The sequence below is a fragment of the Ostrea edulis genome, chromosome 3 (assembly GCF_947568905.1).
Source record: "Ostrea edulis chromosome 3, xbOstEdul1.1, whole genome shotgun sequence".
Lineage (NCBI taxonomy): Eukaryota > Metazoa > Mollusca > Bivalvia > Ostreida > Ostreidae > Ostrea > Ostrea edulis.
Genome location: NC_079166.1, coordinates 8,820,457 through 8,844,734, shown reverse-complemented (window position 1 = coordinate 8,844,734; position 24,278 = coordinate 8,820,457). Strand labels below are relative to the sequence as shown.

The following is a 24,278-nucleotide window of genomic DNA, read 5'->3' as shown; positions in this document are numbered from 1 at the left end:
TTGCACAGTTAGGTCTATAATATACCATTGAGTAATTAGACTGCGTCAGACAATGTGAATTTTAAAATTGTGTCCTAACACATATTCAGTAAAAATTTAAATACTGATGTTTCAAAATTATAAATTGCAATACGATATGACATATATGTTTTCATAAACTGCCATAGACTCATCATATCTGTTTTATTTGCAAAATGTGGGTCAAGAGAAGGACATACGTGTAGTATACATATATACATACAATGCATACATTTGCTTTTGATAGGACATATGCAGACTTGTGATTAATTTTCATTTTTAAAAAGATTTTGCCAACCTACATGTTTGTGTGAAACACGAAACCTCAACTTTGATATATGTCTTAGGTCACTGAAATTTCAAAGTAATAGTATATGTATACTATAGTCTAGGGAATTATAATTTAACACATCCCCCCCACCCCCTGGCCCCTTCCACTTTCTATCCGGTTCCCCCATACTCCTAGATAGTAGATCTATACAGATATTTATCTATACAGATATTTGTTTTTCATCACTTTTATACATGTAGTTCAAGGTATGTTATTTTCGTAACGGTTATTTTCATAACAATATTTTCTTAATAAAAGAGTTGTGAGAGCCCATGTTTACAAATGTGGTATACATTTACATGACATCCGTTTACAATTACATGCACAGGTGGGTGTTATATTTAAGCACACATGGAATACATTTATACATACAAAATAATACATCTACTGTATGTCGTGTGTTTAAACTTACAGATGTTATTATCAATCGCGTTGTGAAATAGCCGAGGAAATGTGAGTTGAACTTTTGAATACAAATTTATGGCATTTTTTTTCACTCACCAAACGAAACTATGATTTCGTTGTCCAAGTTGAATGCGTCCACCAGATTCCTCTTCTTGCAAGAGACTTTGTTTAGCCTCTCAATGATTGTAAACAGTATTTAATCTCGCAGCATGCAGCACTCGGACATTGCGATGCATCAATCAACAACTTTGTTTACGTAGCGCATCTATGTACATGGGTTGGTTGTTGGTTTAACATTTCGTTTAGCAAAAAGTTTTACACAGATGAAACATTTGATCTACCATTATTACAGACATTGACGTATACTTATGTGGTATGTGCTGATTTTCTCTAGGCGAGCCAGTCACAGCAACAAAACACTTTCGGAATCCCTTTTTGTTTTTCGACTATTCTATGACGGAGTAAGGAATTCCGGAAAATAAATTCACGTGAAAATACATAATTTTTACTGATCACGTGGTTACTATCCATCGCTACCTAAATACTTATCGAGAGGCTCTGAATAAAGCAAAATTAATTATTATCTTCACGTACAAAAATTGATTTCTCTGTAATGTATATTTATTCAATAGAACCGAAATCTTTTATTTTGAAAAAATCTTCAGCATTTTTTTTCCAGATCTATATAGTTAATATTACATGTACTTTAAGGATGACATGTAGTAAATAAAAATAGAATTAATAACGGAAATTGAAATGTTTTAAGGTACCATGAAATTGAAAATATCATATAGTAAAATCTGAGTTAGGGAAGGTGAATAAAATTATGGCGGTAATTTCTTTCCATAGTTGTTCATTTTTATATTTTGACTACTAATATTTAAGAGTTTGTAATTAATTTTTCATTGGTTATTTAATCTATGAATAAAGCTATCTATTCACAGGAAAGTCAATGCAGTGCATTTACTTAATTCAAAAATAAAACTGACCATAGAACAGGGAATCCCCAGACGTTCCTACTTTCGATTCTAATGCATTCATGGTAAGACCCTTGCTTGTTTTTCTTTTTGTTTTGATTAAGAATATATCATGTAACGGTTTCTAATGCCAATCAATTTTCAAATTTAAGAATTCAATGTAGAGTTCAGTTTTGATTGTTATGTACACGAACGCAAACAAAGCCCTGCGTGGCTTAGCTTGCACACGGCTTAGAAGATTTCGGATATTCAGAATAATGGGTAAGGTTCAAGTTCATTTATTCCCTGAAATCACATTATATATGGTACGTGAAATTGTTTAGATAAGAATATGTTTGAGTACGAATGAGGTCAGAGTTTGTATACAAATATACAATATTAATGTAGTGAAAACATATTTACAAAATATGTTAACAGACTAACTCACATATTTTTGAGATAAACGTGCTAAGTTTTTAAAGCGATTCAACCTTACTGGTTGACATGATTTCATGACATTTAATAACATAAGGCCTTGTATAGTACCTATTGTGTATGTATTCTTTTCTAATATTTGACAAAAACACACATGTATAATGTAGGTGTCAGGTTGCGTATACGGGCTTGGAGAATCAATCCCCTCTCGGTGGAATTTTCTTCAAATTTCGATGTGATGCAGTTTTCCGGGAGACGTTCTAAGGTTTTATAGCCTACACATAAGTGTGAAACATTTTCGTGTGTGCTTTGTCTGGTATTGTCATCATCATCATTATTATTATCATCAATATTATTATCATTGCATTGAAGTTCAAAAGGCGATTTTGATAATTCATTTTTATTAGAGCCCCTGCATTATTTATTTGTATTGGGCAGGAACGTTCCGCCTAAGAACAAATATTCGTTGTTTAGAACTCGAAAACGCCTTGTTCTAGATTAGAAATCCTGTCCCCTTGATGGAATTGTCCGATCTCGCACTCATGTTAGTGAAGATTTCATTTTATAGCCACATGACTCAAAGTAATGAAGAACTCGCTTTCAAACATGTATATAGCCTTGGGAGACCAGGTCTTTCAACATTCCCATGTGCACACAATTTACTCCTTTGTTAGTTGACATGATGTTGCATTTTTACATTTTTAGGTGGCATAATTTATTCTTTTATAAAACTTCTACAGTTAGATGCATCGACAACGTTTTATCTATTGCACACATTCAATTTTATTCATATTACGATTCCATACATCCCAGTGAATTAGAGATAAATTTATCATGGTTATTTTATACATATATGTTCATATTTTAATGCGTATTGAACACATACATGTACAGTTACAGTAAACTGACGACAAGGGAGGTTAAAATTATTCCTCATCGCCAACTTCCATATCTACATGTATTTGATTAGCAACATTCCATTTTCACCTGTATATGATGTTTATATCACGCTAATAATAACCTACATATAATTACGTCAAATGAATAATTCAGTTTTAAAATTCTGTTTAGTTACTTTATATTGAAATTTATGGATTGATTGATTAATTGATTGATTGCTGTTTTCCTTTACACTGAACAATTTTTCAGTTATCTGAAATGTATGGAAAGATTAGTCATAATCATATCTTGCATCACAGGTATGACGGACACTTACGGTGATTCAGATGACGCTTTCTATGCACCTGTGGATTGTGTCGATGATTTATGCTCTGGTAAGCAGATTTTAAAAAAAATATTTTTTGTCATATACCTATAACAAAAGCCACAAGCTTGTATATTTAACAGTCCTGTTTTGTTGATTTACATGTATCGATTACATTTAAATGGAAAGAAAACGCTAAAGATTTAGCGCTACCTAATATATAATGTTCTTTATGTTCCTTAGTTTGATCGCGCCAAGCATTTACATTTACTTGTTTCTTGATAAAGGCAGTGAAAACAGGACATTGATGTGAATTGAAAAAAAAAATAAGCCGTTTATATTGAAAATGAGAAAGTTATATAACAAACCATACAAAACATACAAGGACATGCGTATCACGTATAGGCGCATGTTCATATATGATTATAAAATCTAACCGCTTAAAACACATAATGAAATATTGAAATAGAGGTGCATGCAATCAATCGCATATTTGTTTGCAGCATATTGTCTTTCAAGGATGACAATGCGTTTGCCTGCATTTTTATCGGCCTTTGAACTTGCATTTTGAAATGAGTATTTCATAATTTGGATCGATAAAAAAAAACATCCCCGAATTATATGTAAATCCCAATGTCATCCTCAAATATCAGAATTAAAAAAAATAATTAGGGTTTATGCCAAAATTCCATAGGTTTTCACTTGGTATCTCACATAAAAAAAATCCTTGTACAAAAATGTTTTAAGAATGACAGTTTCCATGTACCCGTTTCTTTGGAACCCATCAACATTTCTCTTAAAATGATGCCTTTTGGTAATAAGATATTCAAGAAATAAATTTCATTTTTGAAAATACATTACGGTATATGAGTTACAACACGTCACCCCGGCATACTTCATGAAGCGCGTTTTCTCCGTCTAATCAACAGAATGTTCTACTGCTTGTATGTTGTACATACTTATATACATTGCCTATCATCTGTCTTTCAATTGCTATTGTTGATACTGAAACATGGCTAAATTGATAGAAATATTTATTCAATGCATCTTTACTAAATGCAAATACCGCTTCACATCCATTGTTTTGAATTCCTTAGTTGGTCTCTCTTTACCTTGTATGATTTGTTTTGCTTCTAGCAGATTTACAACATGTCCGCAGTTTCTATCTGATTTGCCCTTACATAATTCTAGCTATTATTTCATCTGTATGTTACCGGGTGATAACTCAAACAAGCATACCGGTCACAAGGTTTATTTCATTACAATCGATCAGAATAACATCCAGGCGCATAGCCAGAAAGAAAATGAAGTGTACGCAAAGTATGGCATGTAGTCTGGTGGCTGCCTCGAGACCCCCAGTGGGTTCAGAGCAAAACCCTGGTGGGGGAACGGGGGCGAAGCTCCTAGAAGTTCATGGGTGTTTCCAATGAAATCACTTAATTTTGTGCATAGAAACAGGGTTTGTTTCTTGTCAATTTCCAAAATAAAGAGATTTTCTAAAGTGTTTTATTATACCAACTGTGTGTACTAGAACTGACTTCACATTCATAATACGATCTTTTTTAGTTGTTTCGACTGGTACATGTATATATGGTAAATGTTGCTGATGCAAGGTGAAGATAACAAACAGTGACCAATCTCATTACTCCTATAAGCAAAGAATGCTATATTATCCAAATCGGTCAACTACATGTTCATATACGATATACATTAAAGTGATATTCGACATGATGTAAAATGATTTGAAATTCAAAAAGGACCTTAAATTTCATTGAATGGACATCGTGATGCTGATTTAATCATAAGTACATACATTTTAACGATAAAGATGGCTCGCAAATATGTACGCAGTTGCGTACTTGCGTATAGGCAGCTACGCGCCTGACATCATTCATAGATCATCCAAATGTTATCCAATAAATCATCCAAAAGATTCTACAACAAGCAATAACAATTATTAAACATGCACACATTACATTTGACACACTACATAAAATCACGGACAGACATGACAAAGAAATAATTCCATATTAAGTTCCATTAATCACATAAATAGAAATTTTCTTCATCAGATCACATCATTAATATAAAATCATAATTAATCAAATTTACTTAATATTCTACATTTAAAACTAGGAACTTGTTCAGAACATATAATGGCAAGACAAACATACCAAACACCATTTAAACAATGCATAACACACTCTTACCATGGTATTAGAATCCGAATGGATCTAGTAACATGTAGGCCTGGTGTATATCTATTGATTAATACAAAAGTATATTACTCAGATTTCTGAAGCAATACACTCTTTATGAAATAAATAGAAATAAAATAACCATACTACTCTTACTCTCACTCACTCTATGCATACAAGTCTTAAGGCAATTAGTAACTGACCTGATTAGTAGATTGTAGTCTGTAAGTCGAAATGTCCAAAGTTTTTAACTGAAGTATAACACATCTGCCCAATTCAATTTCTAAATTCAAAATGAATCTTACACTGAGTGACAAAGAACTGTCATGTGACCAATAATTAAGAAAGTAACCGATGAACCATGAAAAACAATCCGTAACAAACCTAAAGTATAGCTGGCCAGAAGAGAAATATTCAAATATTAAAAGTTATTTAATACCAACTATGGAAACCTGTTTGTGTGTTTATTGGACACAATGAGCTGATATAATTTATCGTAGAATTAAAAGCACTGATAACATGTAGTAATATAAATTAAACATTTTATTATTCCAGACGGTTAAGGATGCCCTACCACATGTCTGTAGTAACATGTATCACGTACCCATTGTTGTAACGGTGTAAACTTCTCTATATATATATATATCTCTTACACACAGGATACTTGTGCTTGGCATGTACAATTGTTCCACCGGTGTAAACTTCTCTATCTATATCTCTCTTACACACAGGATACTTATGCTTGGCATGTACAATTGTTTTACCGGTGTAAACTTCTCTATCTATATCTCTCTTACACACAGGATACTTATGCTTGGCATGTACAATTGATGTACCGGTGTAAACTTCTCTATATATATATATATATCTTACACACAGGATACTTACGCTTGGCATGTACAATTGTTTTACCGGTGTAAACTTCTCTATCTATATCTCACTTACACACAGGATACTTATGCTTGGCATGTACAATTGTTGCACCGGTGTAAACTTCTCTATCTATATCTCTCTTACACACAGGATACTTATGCTTGGCATGTACAATTGTTGTACCGGTGTAAACTTCTCTATCTATATCTCTCTTACACACAGGATACTTATGCTTGGCAGATACATATTTGTTTTTTACTGATTATTTGAAATATAAAATATATTACATGTTTATCTCTCGCAAAATACTAAAAAGTAAACGATCGGGTTTATACTGTATTTTGGTCCATTTTCCTGTTACAGTGATGCATTCGGATGTCAAACTTAGATTTTTTCACAGTTTATTGTGCATTGTAAAGACATATGCCACGAGCGGATTAAGTGTGTTTCATAAATCCCCGTAAAACATATACTTGTATGTCCTTTAAAAGTTGTTACCAATCTTGCAAACTTACTTTGCAAATCCCCCGTGTGTATATATAGTCAATGTGTCGAAAAGTATGAGCTATCAAATTTATCATATCTTTCCACATTTTGTGCTAAAACTCAATGGTGGAATGAATCGATCATAACATTTTTAATCTAGACATATAGTGAATATTTTTCTTGTTTTCTATTTTGAATTAGTTGCATCTAAATGTGTACCTTTCAATATTTACTATTTTTTTCTTTCGGTATGTATACTAAAATGTTCTGTTGTCTTTAAAGAGACTTAACTGTCATTTTGTCACAAAATTGAATTCAATGGAAACTGCTCTATATCAATCACAATGCTACATTCAATGTCCATAGATTAATAGCAGTTGTGGACAGCCCTGCCCAGAGTCGATGGAAACGCTCGTTGAAGTCCCACACTGCCCGCAAAACAGAAAAGAATGGGATATTGCAGCTGCAGAAAAGAATTGTGAGAGTATCGCAACCAAACAAACGTGCACAGAATCATCCAAATTTGTATATCACTGCCTGATGAATGAATGGGCTAATGGAACAGTGGAAGTGTGTGCACCAACTTGGTTTCTTTCAGGTATTTTAAGAATGTATTATTAATATGTCTGTAATCTTTATTTCCTGGATAGTTTGATTAAGATACAGGTTTTGCGCACATCAGCTCACTTTACACAATTTATACGTAGTATATTGACAGGTATAGTGTTAGTTACATTGTCAGTTTGGGACATAATACGGAGTCATCCAGGATGTGAAATGGAAATTCGTATTGGATGAGACGAAGCCGACTCCGTATTACATATGAAAGGTGAAGATAAAGAACAGGGACCAATCTCATAAATCCCATAAACAATACAAAATTCAAAAAACATATATTTCCTAAACTGACTGTGTATCGAAGTTATCCCGTTGAATACCTCTAGAAGAGTTCTTGAGTTTTCACTAACATCTTGATAAATATCATTCAATTATGACATTGAACACCACCTACACGTATCACAGTGAACATCATATAATCATGATATCAAAACACAAGTTATAAATATGAATAATAAAATCAAAGCAATATTAACTGTCATTTTAGTGTTGAAAAACGTTTGTCGTAAATGTTCAATGACAGAATACTTTTAGGCATATCAACTTATGTTATTGATATTTATGTTTACCAGAGGCTCTGGATGAAGCACAATTACAACATTGACTTCCCGTACAAATACTGAATGCTATTTAATGCTGATACATGTATACTGAGTATTTTAAAATATAATTGAAATCTTTATTTTGATGAAATCTGAATCTCACTTTTAGTTTTATTAATGATTGTGCTTAAAGTTACATAAACACTATCATAATTTTAAAACAAAGAATTGTTTTTCAGATTTAGAATTGATATTGCCTTAAATAAACAAAACATATACACCATTAAACTGTTGAAACTGAATGCAGACGTACATTGGAAGCAAATAGATCAGACTAGCACATCCCTATACAGTTACGGTGTATAACAATATCTGGGCGTCATGTGATTTGTACGTGACTTCACAGTTGTCAAACTAACACACCCTTTGTACGGAGACTGTGTATTGAGAATATTGGGACGTCATGTGATTCATTTGTATCCAATCATATAACCATAGATTTGTCTGGCGCTGGATAAACATAATCCGTAAGTAATTCATGTAGGATAATTCATCCAGAGCAGAGGAAGTTTCACTTCAACATCTGACCGGTAGTTTAGTACAAATGTAAGGCAACGAAGATCTGCAACTACGTTGGTCTTTTTCATCAAGTATTCAAAATGCATTGTTCTGAACAGCCGTGGCATCACATATTTTCCTTTTCAAAAAACAAATATGATCAGTTCAATTGTGTAGCTTTGGTTTTAAATACTTTTATTTGCCAGGGATTGAAAATAAGTCTGCATAATGAAAAACGAGGATAGCGAACAGTGATCAATCTCATAACTCCTATAATAATATAATGTATACATATGTATTTATGATATACCTCATTTTATTCTGTCATTGAACCATTATAACAAACGTTTTCAACACCAATATATATATAGATATATATATAATGATATAACATTTGTATTTCCAAACTACGTGCTAAACTCTCCTTTACTAGGGTGTCCTATTTGAATCCAACAACAAGAATGAGAGAATCGCAACACATGTTGACATTCATAGGGACCTTCTCCCCACGCACACACACGTACGGTGGCTCTCTGGGTAGTCGAATTGAAATGATATTTTATGCTTAAGTTCAACATCGGAAAGTGTTTGTGTTTCATTTTAATTCTCTATTTTAACTGGAATATTTTAAGTTCTTGAAAGTCTTTTTAGGAGTCGTCTGCATGATTTCACTCCCCAATGCGCCGAACAGGACGTCAATACCGTAATATTGCAATCCTTTAAATGGTATACCGCAAGTCTGTTTTATTAACTGAAATGTACACCGACTGACAGTATTTTTATGTTCAACGTAATTATCTGTGACAATATTTTAGAATAAAACGATGCTTGGCTATATTTTGAATGTATATTCAATGTTTTATTGGATAAAACTTTTATATTTGCTACCTAGGTTTTTGTCCGATGTTTAGTTCTGATGAGCAGAGAGTGAAGAATAACTTTGACCTGGACTGTAGCAGTTACCCCACACCATGTGCCACAAGATACATCTCTTCGGAGGCCTACAAATGTGTGTATTACTTTTACTGGACTAAGTACCCATTCTGATAAGAAATAATTTCCGTCAATCGTAGTTTATATCATAGGATGCGAGGTCATTTACAATCTTTCTGTGTTTCTTTTTATATCTACTGTTGTATGAAGTTAGTATAATGTTAGTTTTTCATACCCCAAACAAACCATCACGTAACCGCACTTTATGACGACACATCAACCCCAAGACTGATTTGGCAGTTTTTGTCATGGCTTTATATATATATATATATATATATATATATAGCAAATTCTTGACAATAACAACTGTGTCACGAGTTATGGCAAATGAGTATACAAGGTGAATCAATGACAAATATAAACTCCAATAATGTACAACGACAATGAGCTACACCGACTTTGTCAACAGTGTATGTCATAGCAATATCAATGAAAATGAGAAAATGACAGAAACCCAATTATTGGCCCCAGACCCTGGAAAACAACAGAAATCTAAGACAGGCTTCAAAGTTCAAAATTCAGCCAAGTCAGTGTAAGAACCAACGGTTCCACCAGAATACACATCTGTATAAAGCCACGACGTCTACTATGTATCGGTATGTTTCCAAGAATCGCCCAATACCTGAAAAGAAAATTGAAACAACAGAAATATCCGAAATATATCAGAAACGGGTTGGGTGGGATGCGTCTTAATCGCAGCAGCTACAAGTTGGAAAAGGAAGCTTCCTCATTACGCATGCTCTTATAAGCATGTACTGAAAACGTGCATGTCACTCTCATTACATGAGTTATCTTTCTTTGTATATGTTGATGATGAGTTGCTGGTCGGCATAAAAGGAGTGAACTCTAAGGAGTTAACTCTGATTATGACGACACATCAACTCCAAGACTGATTTGGCAGTTTTTGTCATGGCTTTATATATATAGAGCAAATTCTTGACAATAACAACGGTGTCACGAGTTATGGCAAATGAGTATACAAGGTGAATCAATGACAAATATAAACACCAATAATATACAACGACAATGAGCTACGCCGACTTTGTCAACAGTGTATGGCATAGCAATATCAATGAAAATGAGAAAATGACAGAAGCCCAATTATCGGCCCCAGACCCTGGAAAACAACAGAAATCTAGGGGCAGGCTTCAAAGTTCAAAATTCGGCCATATATCGATGAGTACCTGCAGTGAAGCAAGGTGCTCGTACACATTAGCCACATGCTGCAAATTTTGGCCCCTGTCATGACGAACTGCTCAGTATGGATCAACTGACCTCAATTAACTGCTCGAGGCGGAAAGTGCTGAACCCCCTCCCTAATAATAGTGAAAAGGCCCCCTGAATGGTATTCAGGAATATAGTTTGACCAATGTCAGTTAAGTGTACCCTGTCTCGAAACAAGACCGGGAAACATGATTTGAGATCAGGGTACGAAATATAACCCCCACTCCGTTGAATGATAAATACACTCATTGCACTATTTACTCTCTTGCGGGACATTTCTGCTGAATTTAATGAGAACATATGACGATAATAAGTACGAGGCAAGATTCCAGACCAAATGAATCTGCAATTTGGCAATAATTGATAAAGTGTATACATAGTTTGCTTCATAAATCTTTGCAATAGTCTAAGTGACATGGTCCCGATGCTGTTACCACCGCAATGTGACATCAAAACATCGGGAGGACCAAATTGAACAACTAGCCTTTGGATCTTAGATTCCATATGCTCCCAGGTCATGCCCCTCTGACCAAACCATCTAATGGCAATGTTCTTGGATAGTAGGTTGAGGTGCTGATTACCAAAACAGGGTTTAGTGTAGTTGCATGCATGATATATCAAAGATGATCCGACTATCCATACGACTGTGTGGATACCTGCAAACTTAACATACTGTTAGTGACCAGTATAATGTTGCAAGCACCAAGCCTATAATGACAATTCATACACGAATATACGACTTAACTGCGTTAGACTTCCATCTACCCTTAATTTTGATATGTTCTTCTGGGTCCCCCGAGAGATGCATATGGGTTGCACCCCCTATTCTAAATGAATGGGATTTAAATGTAGATGTGTCGACTTCAATGAACCGTAATGCTTTGTGCAAGATTGAAGTAAACTGATAAGAAGTGAGTGGCTTGCCATTTAGGTGGAGTAATAAAGGGCCAGGTGATGTTGGTCTAGAGTGCAGATAATGTTGTAACGATTGAAATAGTGTAGAGGTTTCATGGTTGAGATCTATCTGAACAATGGAACCCAATGCATACTGATCAGTCTTCCAACCCCTAATACGCAGTTTAATTTGGTTCTTATAGAACCCAAGATCCTGAATGGAAATTGCGTATGAAGTGTATGTAGAGACTGTTAGCTCGCTAACTCTAAGTAATGCAAAGAAGGCCAAATGAAAAGCAACAGTAAACAAAGTTGCCTCGTAATAATTTTTACAGACTGAAGGAAGTGCCAATGTAACCCGGTTTAATAGGGGCAACGAAATAGGTGCCCTTATGTCCTTTAATGGGTTTAAACAATGCATGCCTTCTACCATCTTCTTAACAATGAAAACTTTAGTTGTGTCTTCTTTACCTTGAATTTGCAAATGGTAACTTAGCCCGCTTAAGTAGCATTTTGCTGTGGAAAATGATATGTTCTTTGCTGATAGATAAGCTAAGTGATAAACAATTTGGTCCACAGAAGGTGGCCAAAATGATGGAAGGTTGTACTTAGACCGAAATTCTGTAAATGAGTCTAGAGCCCTGCTATAAGTAGCCGCGGTGTTTTTGGAAACTGCTGCTGCTTAAAGTGCTTCTATTCGATACTCAAGACTTGCCATATTGCTGGAGGTATCCGTGACGGATATTTCTCTGCCTGTGGGGCAAGGGATTTGAAGCGGTCCCACTGAAAGCGTGAAATAGCATTAGCAATCGAATTCCGACATCCAGGAATATGAACCGCTTTTATTTGTATATTGTGTCTTAAGCAGAGCAGCACTAATGGGAATACTTACTGCACGACCCTTTCCGATTTGCTCGATTATGAATTTAAGATGTGGACCAAAGACAAATTGTCCGTATGTAGTAACAATTTATTAGACTCAAATTTACCCGCCCATACCCAGAATGCACACAGAATAGGAACTAACTCGAGGAATGTTATGTCTCGGAGAACCTGAGAATCCCAGGTACTAGGCCACTTAATAACAAGCCAACTGTTGTTGTAAAATGTACCGCCTCCGCAAGATGCGCAGCTATCCGTAAATAGGTTTAACGCAGTATTTGATGACCATAGGAGATCTGGAAATGGAGCACGGCCATTGAAGTTTTCAAGGAAGTCTAACCAAACCCTTGCATCTTGTTTCATGCCTATTGTGACACGAAGTCGAAAGTGTGGTTTACGGATACCAGTGGTAGAATTATAAAATCGACGGTTGAATGCCCGACTACCTGGGACTGCCTTTGCAAAAAAAAATTAAAGAACCACGCAAAGACTGCATTTGTGTAAGTGTGACCTTCTTGGACGACGATAAATAGACCAAGGCTTGTTTGAGCTCAATGCACTTCTGTTCAGTGATGAAGATTGTTTGTTGTTTGGCTAATTGTGTCAATGTCCAAACCTAGAAATGTAAGTTTGGTAGTTGGACCCTCAGTTTTTTTGTCATTGATGGGAACCCCGATTGCTCGACAAGTTTGTCTGAAAACTAGAGAGAGGTTATAACAATGATCAGACAATGGCTTACCAACAAACAAGAAATCGTCGAGGTAATGAATAATATTACTGTTGTGTGATTGGGTAGCTACTATCCAATGTAGTCATGAGGAAAACTTCTCAAAAGTTGCGCAAGCAATAGAGCAAACGAATGACATGCATTTATCAATGAAGAATTGATCACCTTCACAAATACCCAACAAAGAAAAATCAGCAGGATGTACTGGTAACAACCTAAAAGCACTAGATAAATCCATTTTGCACAATAATGCCCCCTGCCCTAACCCTTGAATCATTTGGATAGTCTGGTCAAATGATGCGTAAGCAACTGAACACAATTTCGGGTCGATAAACTCATTTACACTATTTCCAATTGGAGCAGATAAGTTGGTTATTAGTCGCCAACTCCCATCTTTTTTAGGCAAACCCCCAACAGGGTTGCACCTTAAATTTGACAAAGAGCTATGGTGAAAAGGACCAGCCATACGACCTAAACTAATTTCTTTATGAATTATCTGGAGTAATTCAACCTAATGCTGAGTTGCAGATTTCAATTTTTTTGCCGAAACCAAAAGTCTTAATCCTGTGTAATTTAAACTGAAACCGTGCTTAAAATCATTCACAACGTTCTGGACTAACTGAGTATCAGGATGATCACGAAGGTAATTTTTCAAAATGGAATGATTAATGGTTGTTGAACCTAGGTCCCATATTTCTTTGACGTTGATGGGAATTGGATTGTGCTCGGGGGTTGAAGGGACGAAAATTCTGCTGACTTAACGGTTCCCTGGGTTGAGGGTTGGATGTTGGGTTTGGGATGTTAGCCTGAGGAGATCGATTACTTTGATTGACCCAACAATGTCTAGGATGTGACTTATTACAATACATGCACAAGTGGAGGTAATTACAGGGCTGGCGAAGGCATGAACCCTTAAAGTTAAAGTCGAAACATTTATGGGTCGGTTGAGTGGGGGTGGGTGGGTGATTGACTTTGGTTAGAAATAAACAAGAGCCATAGCTCAGCATCAACGGAACCCCAGGAAATGTTAGGATTCTTTGACAGGCGTAGCCTGAATTGCCTATCATATTCGATCCACCCACTAACTGATGTGTTTGCTGCCAGTCTAACTATGTGCATATATTTGAGGATGTCCTGGAGATCAACAGGGTGCCTCGTTAAGTATATACTTGCGAATATTAAAAATGCATCTGTCCAAGTATGTATTGATGTAATTCTTTTAGGTGGATTTTTTGGTTGGATGACAAGCTGGCCATTGGCAACTGAAACCCGTTGTTCATTGGAAATTTCAAATTCAGACTGTATTAACTTAGATAATTCAATGTAATCTCGGTTCCAATTTTTTTCCTTGATTGTTTGTTCAATGTGAACGGCCAACTCGTCGCCAACACTAACTAATGGTGCTATGGCAGGCTCATGATAAGTGTGCATGGTATTGGTAACATTTCCACCTGAAATTTGTTCTCCCCTGTTTTCATTAATTGGGAAGTTAGCCATAACCTGTTGATGAGGGTCCACAACTGGCGGAGTGCTTAGCGGGATGACTGGCAGGCTAGGCTGAGTAGGGAGGTAAGTGGCCATGTGAGTTGTCACCGTTGTAGGTCTGGCAGAGGCGTGAGCCCTCGTCGTCCTGGCTGCGGCTCCTCTTGTCCCAGCCGCTGAACCAATATATGGAGCGTTCCTGGCCCTCCGTTTAACTCGGAGCATGATGAACTACAGTAAACTTTTATAAATTATATATACATGTATCTATTTATATTTATAATTATATCTAACCCCAGTAAATATAAAGGAAATTGTAATTAATACTTATTAATTGATAATTAATAGCTTAAATCAAACATCAGGAATTCAATGCGGCATCATCGAACTAAAAAGGAAAAGTAGGGACCTACCGTACTGTCCATTTTTCCCTACAGTATACATACAAGTGAGACCGTTGTTGGTGTCGACAAGGATACACCTTAGAGATTGCCTGCAGATTCGGAATGTTCAACACGTCTTAATCGCATCAGCTACAAGTTGGAAAAGGAAGCTTCCTCATTACGCATTCTCTTATAAGCATGTACTGAAAACGAGCATGTCACTCTCATTACATGAGAGTTATCTTTCTTTGTATATGTTGATGATGAGTTGCTGGTCGGCATAAAGGGAGTGAACTCTAAGGAGTTAACTCTGATTATCTGCGAATTGAAAAAAGGAATGGTTCATTGCAACATGCATATACTTGAACTGCTAAACAATTGAGCTTCTCAATCATTAGAACAACAAACACTATGCTGCACAATGTACCGGCATCTTTGTCGATATTGATCATATGTATTCAAGGTACAAGTATATTTGTCGATATTAATCACATATATTAAATGTACAAGTATATTTGTCGATATTAATCACATATATTCAATTTGAAGACCCCAGTTGTTATGAGCACACAGAGAATACACCATCGGACAACAAGGGACAGTGAGTAATATATTCGTTATGTAGTTTATGTAATGTAAATACACACCGGGTACTACTTCACGTAATATAATTTAACCTTTCATTGTTTTTAATTCTACTAGTTGCAGTTTTCAAGAATATCTGCTCATATCGCGACATAATCTGTTTAACGCAAATGTCTAGAAACACAAGGAGTGGCGACGATCCTCATTTGTTTAATAAGAAATTGAAAAGGTCATGGCTTTTTAGACCTTGGAGTTTGACGTACATTTTGAAATCTTTAACCTTGCTAATAACATTTGAACAGTAAGTGCTAGAGCTTTGATATTTCACACGATCATTTCTTGTGACAAGACCTTTCAATGGGAACAAAAATGTTTGACCCTGTGACCTTGACCTTAGAGTTTCACCTACATTTAAAAAGTTTGACATTCGTCATATCTTCTAAATGGTAAATTTATATTAGAACTTTCATATTTCACACGATCATTTCTTGTGACAAGATCTTTCTACTGTTGCCACGATATTTGTCCCTGTGACATTAGCCATCTTTAGAATTAGCCATTATCGGGGGCATTTGTGTTTCACAACCACATCTTTTTCAGACTGCTTTTTTATTACAACTACATTTTTGACTAAATGAGGGGAATTTGAAAGTTTTCAATTTCAAAACATTGTCGCACATATCCTCCATTTTTTATCCATATCAAATTTCTGTGGTGTAGCATTCCTTAAAGGGACTGATTCACAATTTGTTTCCAAAATTTTGTTTTTCACTTTTATTGATCAGAATCTACTGTCTAATGTGTTCAAAAGATTTCACATAAAAATTAAGGTTATACATTATCACAGAAGCTCACTTTAGAGAGTTCATTATTTGTTTTGTAAACAAAGATTTCGGTATGTTATTGTTTACGAAATTTTAAAAAGAAATGGATAGCGATCTAAGTTTATTATATCTTTCACATTTCAAACATTCTTCGGGTAAGATGTGGCATTTAAAATTTAAAATATGAGACAATGCAAAATTAAGATGCTTTGTATTTCACTGGTTTGTTTGTATACATAAAAAGACTGGAGCCTTTGTTTACATAACACTGATTTAAAATATTGCCTTTATTTTTGCATTCAGAAGGTCGAAATGTTGGTTGTCAACATTCAATGTGTTATGTTTTTAATGTTTCACATCAAAAAAAAATATTTCGTTCAAAAATCGTAGAAACAGTCCCTTTAAAACACTGCATCGAGAAATCCCCAGTATACTGTAGAACAATCATAAAGGTTTAATCGCTCATATTAATGAATATATTCTTTGTTTCCATGATGAATATGGAAGGAATATTTCTTAGTGCGAGGGTCAAACAAACAGACATTGTCCGATGACCAAGTCTAAAACTGTTTTAATATGCACTTTCATTTTTAGGTTGTTTTATTTAGATGCACATTGTTTGTTGACTTTGAACGGAACATTGTGATTGCGGATATTTATCATCGTATCCACTATTTTAAAAGGAACCATACCCAATATCCTAATTAATATTTATATTTTTCGTGTTTCTGCTCTGCGTTTCATCTAAATAGATTAATGATATGTATTTCATCATCCATTCAAATCAATGAACCTCCCGATTACGTAAACAAAACAGCAGACCAAGAATCAGTGACCTGCGTATAGCCGCTTTAACAAGAATATAATAAAATATATAGAATTGAATCTAAAACACATTAACACATATTTTATTTGCTGTCCCTACTTCGAAGAATTCATTGAATTTCATCGTCCGTTGCTACCGCAAAACGTACATACACAATTTCTGTTTACTCAAACGACAAGAAAAGATAACTCGACTTAGCGTCATATGATGTCATCGGTCAACAGTATTTTTAACAGTCGATTCTAACAGTTTCCAGTCCAACAATCGCCAGAACATATTAATGAACAGCTATACTATGATGAATGTGTTAATATCATAAAAATCATTGAAATTTGGTCCAAATTCAAAGAAATGGTCAATAACTTGATGACGAAACATATACAATGTACATGTACCACTCAATTTACTCGATCAACACCAACTTAAACCGATTCTGCTGCAAATACCAACAAGAAGCACTGGGCACAATATCACAGACTGAAAATATCAAGTCAGGGGGAAATCCACCTAGCAAAAGACTAATACCTACAGGATGTCATCTGTGATGATTCGAAGGGATTCTGTTCAACATAAAAGATCAAAACCAGGACTCCAGTGGCGTATCTCCATTCAAGGGATCTGATAAACTCTTGCACAGTTGTACAGTAATACATTCCCAAAAGCAGATATCCTAAATAACTAGTTTCACTCTGCTTACACAAAGGAGTACCTCTCATATCTACCATCTAAAGGAGACAGTTAATACTCAACAATGAGTAACATTAAATGTAGGGAGCTACATAAAGGTACTGAGCTGCATGAGTATGAACAATGCTGCAGGACCAGATCCTGTACCAATCCTGAAAAAACAAGCTCTTACAACTTTCGTTTGGTACGGGAGGTGTACCAAATGACTGGAGGGAAGCATCTATTATATATTATTTAAGAAAGGAGAGCGAGACGTAGCTTCAAATTACCGTCCAGTCCCCTTAACCTCTTTTTCATGCAAGTTACTGGAACCTATAGTACACAGCCAAATCATGAACCACTATGACAGCAATCAGATACTCTCGGTTTAAGGTCGAGAGGATCATGCAAATATCAGTTTTTGATTACAGTGTGTAATGTGGTTAAATTACTGGCATTTGGAAACCAGGTGCTATTGGATTTTTCAAGGGCCCTTGTCAAAACACCACATCAGCGACTCTTGCATAAACTCCACTATTATGGTGTCAGAAGAAACACATGGAACTGGCTCAAAGATTGCCTAGTCAAATGCACACAGACAATCCTCTACCAGAGCAGATGTTCTTTCCGGAGTCCTCTGAAAAACTGTGATGTGGCAACTGCACTTTATGATTTCATCAATGAACTGCCAAAGTATAACTCATCAGAGGTGATATTACTCGCTGATAACCGTATCCTCTATATGAAAATCAACTGTAATACATAAGACAACTTCAGCAAGATGAATGGCTAAGATAACGAACAGTGACACATCTCATAAATCCCATAAGCAATACAAAATAGATAGTTGGGCAAACACGGATTCTTGGACACACCAGAGATGGGAACAAGTGCCTAGAAGGAGTAAGCATCCCCTGCCGACCGAGCACACCCGCTGTGAGCCCTACATATACATCTGATACCATTAGAGTACTGGACAAGGGAACTACAAATATAATTTTACCCCTAGAAATGTACAGTCGTCCATTTTTTAAAGGAAACAATAAATGCCTCTGCCATGGATATATTCTGTAGTCAGTCATCAGTGGAAAGTACTTAGATGTACATTTAAACAACGAGCTGAACTGTACGGTACAAATCAGTAACATCCAAGCCAAACAATGGAAAACATTAGGGTTCCTAAGCAGCAAACTCCAAGGATGTGGCGCTGATGTCACATCTACTGCCTACAGTGCCATGATTAGACCTACCGTGGAGTCTGCAGTATGGTAATTTCTGTGGAAACGAGGGGGTTATTCCTAATTTAATGATATTCAGTCCTATGTCATGAATACAGTATACTTTGCATTATGAATCGTCTTTTAATTTTTTTTAATTAACAACTACCGTTTTGTTCATTTTGTTTTCAGTAATTCATTATTTTCATATTCAGAATAATAACTGCAGTCACAGAAATAGTATGCATGCGATGGGAAAATCAACTGATAATGTTTGATGTTTGTGCAATTTACTAAAAAAAATAAGCCATTTCACTCCCCTTGGGTCTCTAGATGTGTTACGCATGCACAAAAGTCATGGTTTATTATACAGGAGCATTTGACAACTGAAACGATTATTATTTGAACAGATGACGAATACCGTTGACTTTGTATGTAATTGAATGATTTCAGTTGGATTTACTTGCGGAGAAATTATTCATGGATTGATTTAGGAAAGTTTGCAAATCTGAAATAAAATCGAACCGAAGGGCGACTGATTTCCCACATACTTTATGAAGACCTAGACACATACGAGGGGTTGGGAAAGACCGATTATAGATAACCCCCTCGTTTCCACAGAAATTACCAGCATGAAATCCCCACCAATAGTTCCAAATGCAATTACTGTAGAGTGTCCAGAGATGAGCAAGGTATGCCAAGGGCAATTACTATCATGCCGTATAAGATCAGCAATAAATTGATAGATATCCCAGCGGTATCATAATTAATATCCGGAGATAATCGGAGAAGGGGAACAGGTACCGTTAGTTATCAATACCGAAGAACCATCAGGAAATGTAGCAACCAACCATCGACGACACCAATGAGCAGCTAGCCAATACAATACCTCTATCATTGGCAATTTGAGTAGAACGATGGTAAGGCATGACTGTAGATGACAATTTCCTTACTCTTATACATGACAACTAATAGAAAACGTCTGAAGAGCGTTACATTAACACATGCTGTATGAAAATTATAGAATGATATTCAGGTATAATTGATTGTATTTTCAGATTGTGTCAGTGTTTATTATCGGTCTTCTGGATGACCATTGAACTAAGAAGAAACAAGTATAAAGTACTTAAACGAAGTTCGGAAAACATCGTTTGAGTGTTCAAAAATATATATTTTGGTGAAAAGGCTACTAATTACCAAGGTGTTCGTATTGATAACGTCCTACAAATTCATATCACAGTTGGAATGCTGACCAAAGGTCAAGTTTAACAGAAATTTCACTTTTAAGTAGCCATAAGCTGTGTTCAATCCAATTATATCGATCTCGAAACTCGTGTTAAGATAATATAGTTTTCTTTTACGCTGACATATCTGCAGGTTTTCCTCCCTAAGTCATTGTTTTCGTATAATAAGCTGTAATATTTTTTTGCAGAGGATATAATTGGGGAATGCTTGGAATTTCTGTGGGAGGTGGTGTGCTACTTTTATGCATTGCCCTTTTTGTAATATGGTGCATGTGTAAGCGGAAAGGAAGGACACGTTATGGTAAAATAATATTTAGTTGTATATTTATGTAACTACATGATGTGTTGTCATTCATATGCTTCCTGTAAGTAAACATAACTAGATTACACTCTAGTTGCAATACTTTGATTTGATGAGTAAAATTAAGAATAGGTATGAACTAAAGTACTAATCACATCTGCTCCAATGAAGTGTGATGTAGTTTTTGTTGTAGCTGTAATTTTGCTTTGTCTATTGTAACTTAATACATTTATTGATGCAACCATTCACAACCCCGCCCTGAAGAAGGAACATGGTATCCCCAAAATTGACAATAATTGTTCATGATGTCATAGACCATTCTTGTACTTTATTCTCTATGACTTATCTACATGTACTTGATAGATCCGACACTATTGGACTAAGAATACTCTCTCTCTCTCTCTCTCTCTCTCTCTCTCTCTCTCTCTCTCTCTCTCTCTCTCTCTCTCTCTCTCTCTCTCTCAATTATTGAATGATAACCATGTAACATGTCTACTGATCACAAGCATTGTAAGTCAACCAATTAACGTTGAATATACTGATGTATTGGGCTATTTTGGTTGTTCTGAATAATATTGTATCACATTTACACAATGCAGTCAAGTTGTTTATTAAGAAATCGCTGGTCAAGTTCAAATTATGGAACGCAGATTATTGTTGCATAACCTGGTTTGATATGGGGACACACTTCCTTGGAAACCAATTACCGGAACTATTTTTTCTCTCTCTCTTTAAATTTACATCGCAGCACTGTTGTGGGCCTTCTATGGAAAGTCAACGTGAGCAATAAGATACTTCGGTTTAATACACAGTGTGTTTTCTCGTTGCCAAGCAAGACGTATAGAATATACTTGTACGTAAATCAATGTTAGTTGATTAACATTTTTCTCTGTATGATGATCGAATAATCGATTAAAACAAGATATTATATTCGAATTCGTGATTTACCAAGTAAACATTGTCCTGGGGATCCGGGTTAGAATAGGTCCGTAGTACCCCTTGTTTGTAGTAAGAAGTGACTAATTGCGGCAGTCCTTCTGATGAGACCGCAAACACTGAGGTCCCGTGTCACAGCAGGCGCGGGACGATAAAGACCCTCCCTACTCAATGGCCATAAGCGCCGACCAGAGGCCTGCGTTTTGCAGTCCTTCACCGGCAGTGGTGACGTCTCCACGAGTGAAATACGTTTCTCGCTGGGGAAAGGAAGGAGGTATATGCTTCATTGCTTAATCCGTCTTTCAACAAAGCAACAACGAAAACATACCTCACATTATACATCAAATGACACCAGTCACATTGATATGTGGGCCGCGATATGTCACTTGCTTATATATATTCATCTACCCAAGTCAAGGGTCATTGATTCGTTGCGAGGTTAAGAAACAATAACCCTTGCTTTGGGAAGATAATGTATATTTTCTTGTGTCGGATTTATTATTAGCAACAACAGAAATGACAGAAATATGTGTAGGCTATGTAAGCATTGTGTATTTTGCTGTCGTTTAAAGATCGACTTTCAAATCGCTAAGCTAACTCATCCCCGACAGAAAAAAAGACGGGAACGTGCATTGTATCGGCCTATTCAAAATAACTCATAAAAGATCAGAAAATGCAATAATATACGGCTTTTAACAGATTTCTGTTACATGAAAACTTATTTTACATGCAACCTAACGAGTAGCGATCAATCTTATAACTCTTATTAGCAATACAAAATAGAGAATTGGGCAAACACAGACCCCTGGATATACCAGAGGTGGGATCAGGTGCCTAGGATGAGTAAGCATCCCCCATCGACCGGTCACACCCGCCGCGAGCCCCACATCAGGCAAACGGAGTTATCTGCAGTCAAAATCAGTGTGCCGAGAACGGCCCAACAACCGGCACGAAACACACCAGACATCGGTTGACCCAATAATAGGTTGTATTGGCAAACTAGATAATGTGACCCACCCAAAGCAGTTCATATCAGATTTGAAATTGTGTAATAACTGTATGATAGCGATATAAAAAACATTTTGAACGAATAAAAAATAGAGTATTGAAATTGATATGATTTGTTTTCAGTTAATCAGAATGATCAGATGCTAGCCACAATCGGTATGTGTTTTGTATGTATATTGTATTACATACTTCTTTTCGGACAAACATATATTTTTTACCAATTAAATACATAAAGTTCCATGTTTTATACTAGCATGTTATCATCATTGCCATCGTGTAAATGAATGATTTTTCATATCTCAAAAGCCACATTCCCAAGAAAATTAGAAATTTGTGTTTGCATTGCTTTTGAATAAAACAATTTTTTCTTTTGTTAGAGTCTGCAACTGACAACCAGAGACGAAAGGAGGAAGGTGACGTAGTTCCGGAACAAACACCAGAGCATCCCAAACCAGAACAACGATATCAAAATAGCACAAAAGCATCGAACGAAAGCAATAACGAAAATCACAAAGATCCACCAGGATATGGTACCCCTATGATGGAACCACTAATATAGTACTCTAACACATTGTTACATGTATGTATGGCACATGTCATGTGATATACATGTAACATGAATTGTTGTGGTTCCATTTATTCAAGTTTTATAATTGTAATGGCGACTCAATCATACTTCATGCACATGGTATTTTCCTATTTCAATAGCCTCTGCTCATGGTGATTAAATCCAACCATTGAATCTTCGCTTTTCTATTTACAAGACCAGATTAATGTATTCCTTGATGCTAAAGGATTACGACAATGTTGATTGTTTTGTCTGGTAAAGTGAAATCAAGATAATAGAACCGCTATTCGTATCACTGTACACTACTTATCTCACAGAGTTGTTACCTCTCTCTCTCTATCTCTCTCTCTCTCTCTCTCTCTCTCTCTCTCTCTCTCTCTCTCTCTCTCTCTATATATATATATATATATATATACATATATAATCCAACAATACTCAACATCCAAAGTGTGTGTATGTCTGTGTGTGATAACTGCAATTATCGCACAATCTGAAAATTTGTATGCTGTCATAATTCTCGGGGTAAAATAAAATAACGCAAAGTTACTATTTATATAGTTTGTAAATATTGCATTGTTCCAAAAAAAAATACAGATTTGAATTGATATTTTCTTTATCCACGGTAAATTACAACAGATTCAATAACATAAGACAGAATATTACCCAGAACCCATATCCACAATTCCTTTGAGTGATTCAACGATGCGTATTATCTGCAAGATTGTTTATATACTACATGTACTAATTTTAATCCATACCCATCCATAACGTAAGTCATCCATGGCTTTAGCTTTTCGGCCCGTAGTACTAATCGGCTGTTGCTGCTTCGCGCTATCTGTCATGTTTTCTTTTACCGGATTTAATTTCGATGAGGTGGTGGTATATTTGTAATTC

The 24,278-nt window shown here is 35.7% G+C and overlaps 2 protein-coding genes across 5 annotated transcripts; one reads left to right on the top strand and one right to left on the bottom strand.

The window, feature by feature from the left end:
* Positions 1-1,697: 1,697 nt before the first annotated feature.
* On the top strand, positions 1,698-23,558 carry LOC125675296 (uncharacterized). 4 transcript variants are annotated; one of them, XM_056159901.1, is made up of 10 exons: positions 1,803-1,992; positions 2,313-2,410; positions 3,345-3,419; positions 7,273-7,504; positions 9,517-9,633; positions 15,759-15,810; positions 20,760-20,872; positions 22,940-22,972; positions 23,194-23,396; positions 23,453-23,558. In XM_056159901.1, exons 3-9 carry the CDS (start codon positions 3,372-3,374, stop codon positions 23,373-23,375), a joined length of 777 nt encoding a protein of 258 aa, XP_056015876.1. In that variant the 5' UTR covers positions 1,803-1,992; positions 2,313-2,410; positions 3,345-3,371; the 3' UTR covers positions 23,376-23,396; positions 23,453-23,558. The 4 variants fall into 4 exon arrangements, with proteins under 4 accessions (XP_056015874.1, XP_056015873.1, XP_056015875.1 ...); XM_056159898.1 differs by lacking the exon at positions 1,803-1,992 and adding an exon at positions 1,768-1,796 and having other exon boundaries at positions 23,194-23,558; XM_056159899.1 differs by lacking the exons at positions 1,803-1,992; positions 2,313-2,410 and adding an exon at positions 1,698-1,796 and having other exon boundaries at positions 23,194-23,558.
* Positions 12,306-15,349, bottom strand: LOC125683429 (uncharacterized). The gene is made up of 2 exons (XM_056159902.1): positions 14,796-15,349; positions 12,306-12,518 (listed from the first exon to the last, which is right to left on the bottom strand). The coding sequence occupies exons 1-2, from the start codon at positions 15,049-15,051 to the stop codon at positions 12,418-12,420; spliced, it is 357 nt and encodes a 118-aa protein (XP_056015877.1). The 5' UTR covers positions 15,052-15,349; the 3' UTR covers positions 12,306-12,417.
* Positions 23,559-24,278: the final 720 nt, after the last annotated feature.

Bases quoted from the DNA above. Each gene is read 5' to 3' on its own strand.
- LOC125675296 (XM_056159899.1), top strand. From the start codon at position 3,372: ATGACGCTTTCTATGCACCTGTGGATTGTGTCGATGATTTATGCTCTG. The intron at 9,634-15,758 runs GTGTGTATTACT...TTCAATTTGAAG, and splicing joins CTCTTCGGAGGCCTACAAAT to ACCCCAGTTGTTATGAGCAC. The intron at 20,873-22,939 runs GTAAAATAATAT...ATTTGTTTTCAG, and splicing joins GAAAGGAAGGACACGTTATG to TTAATCAGAATGATCAGATG.
- LOC125683429 (XM_056159902.1), bottom strand. From the start codon at position 15,051: ATGCTCCGAGTTAAACGGAGGGCCAGGAACGCTCCATATATTGGTTCA. The intron at 12,519-14,795 runs GTGGAAATGTTA...TCACGCTTTCAG, and splicing joins CAGGGGAGAACAAATTTCAG to TGGGACCGCTTCAAATCCCT.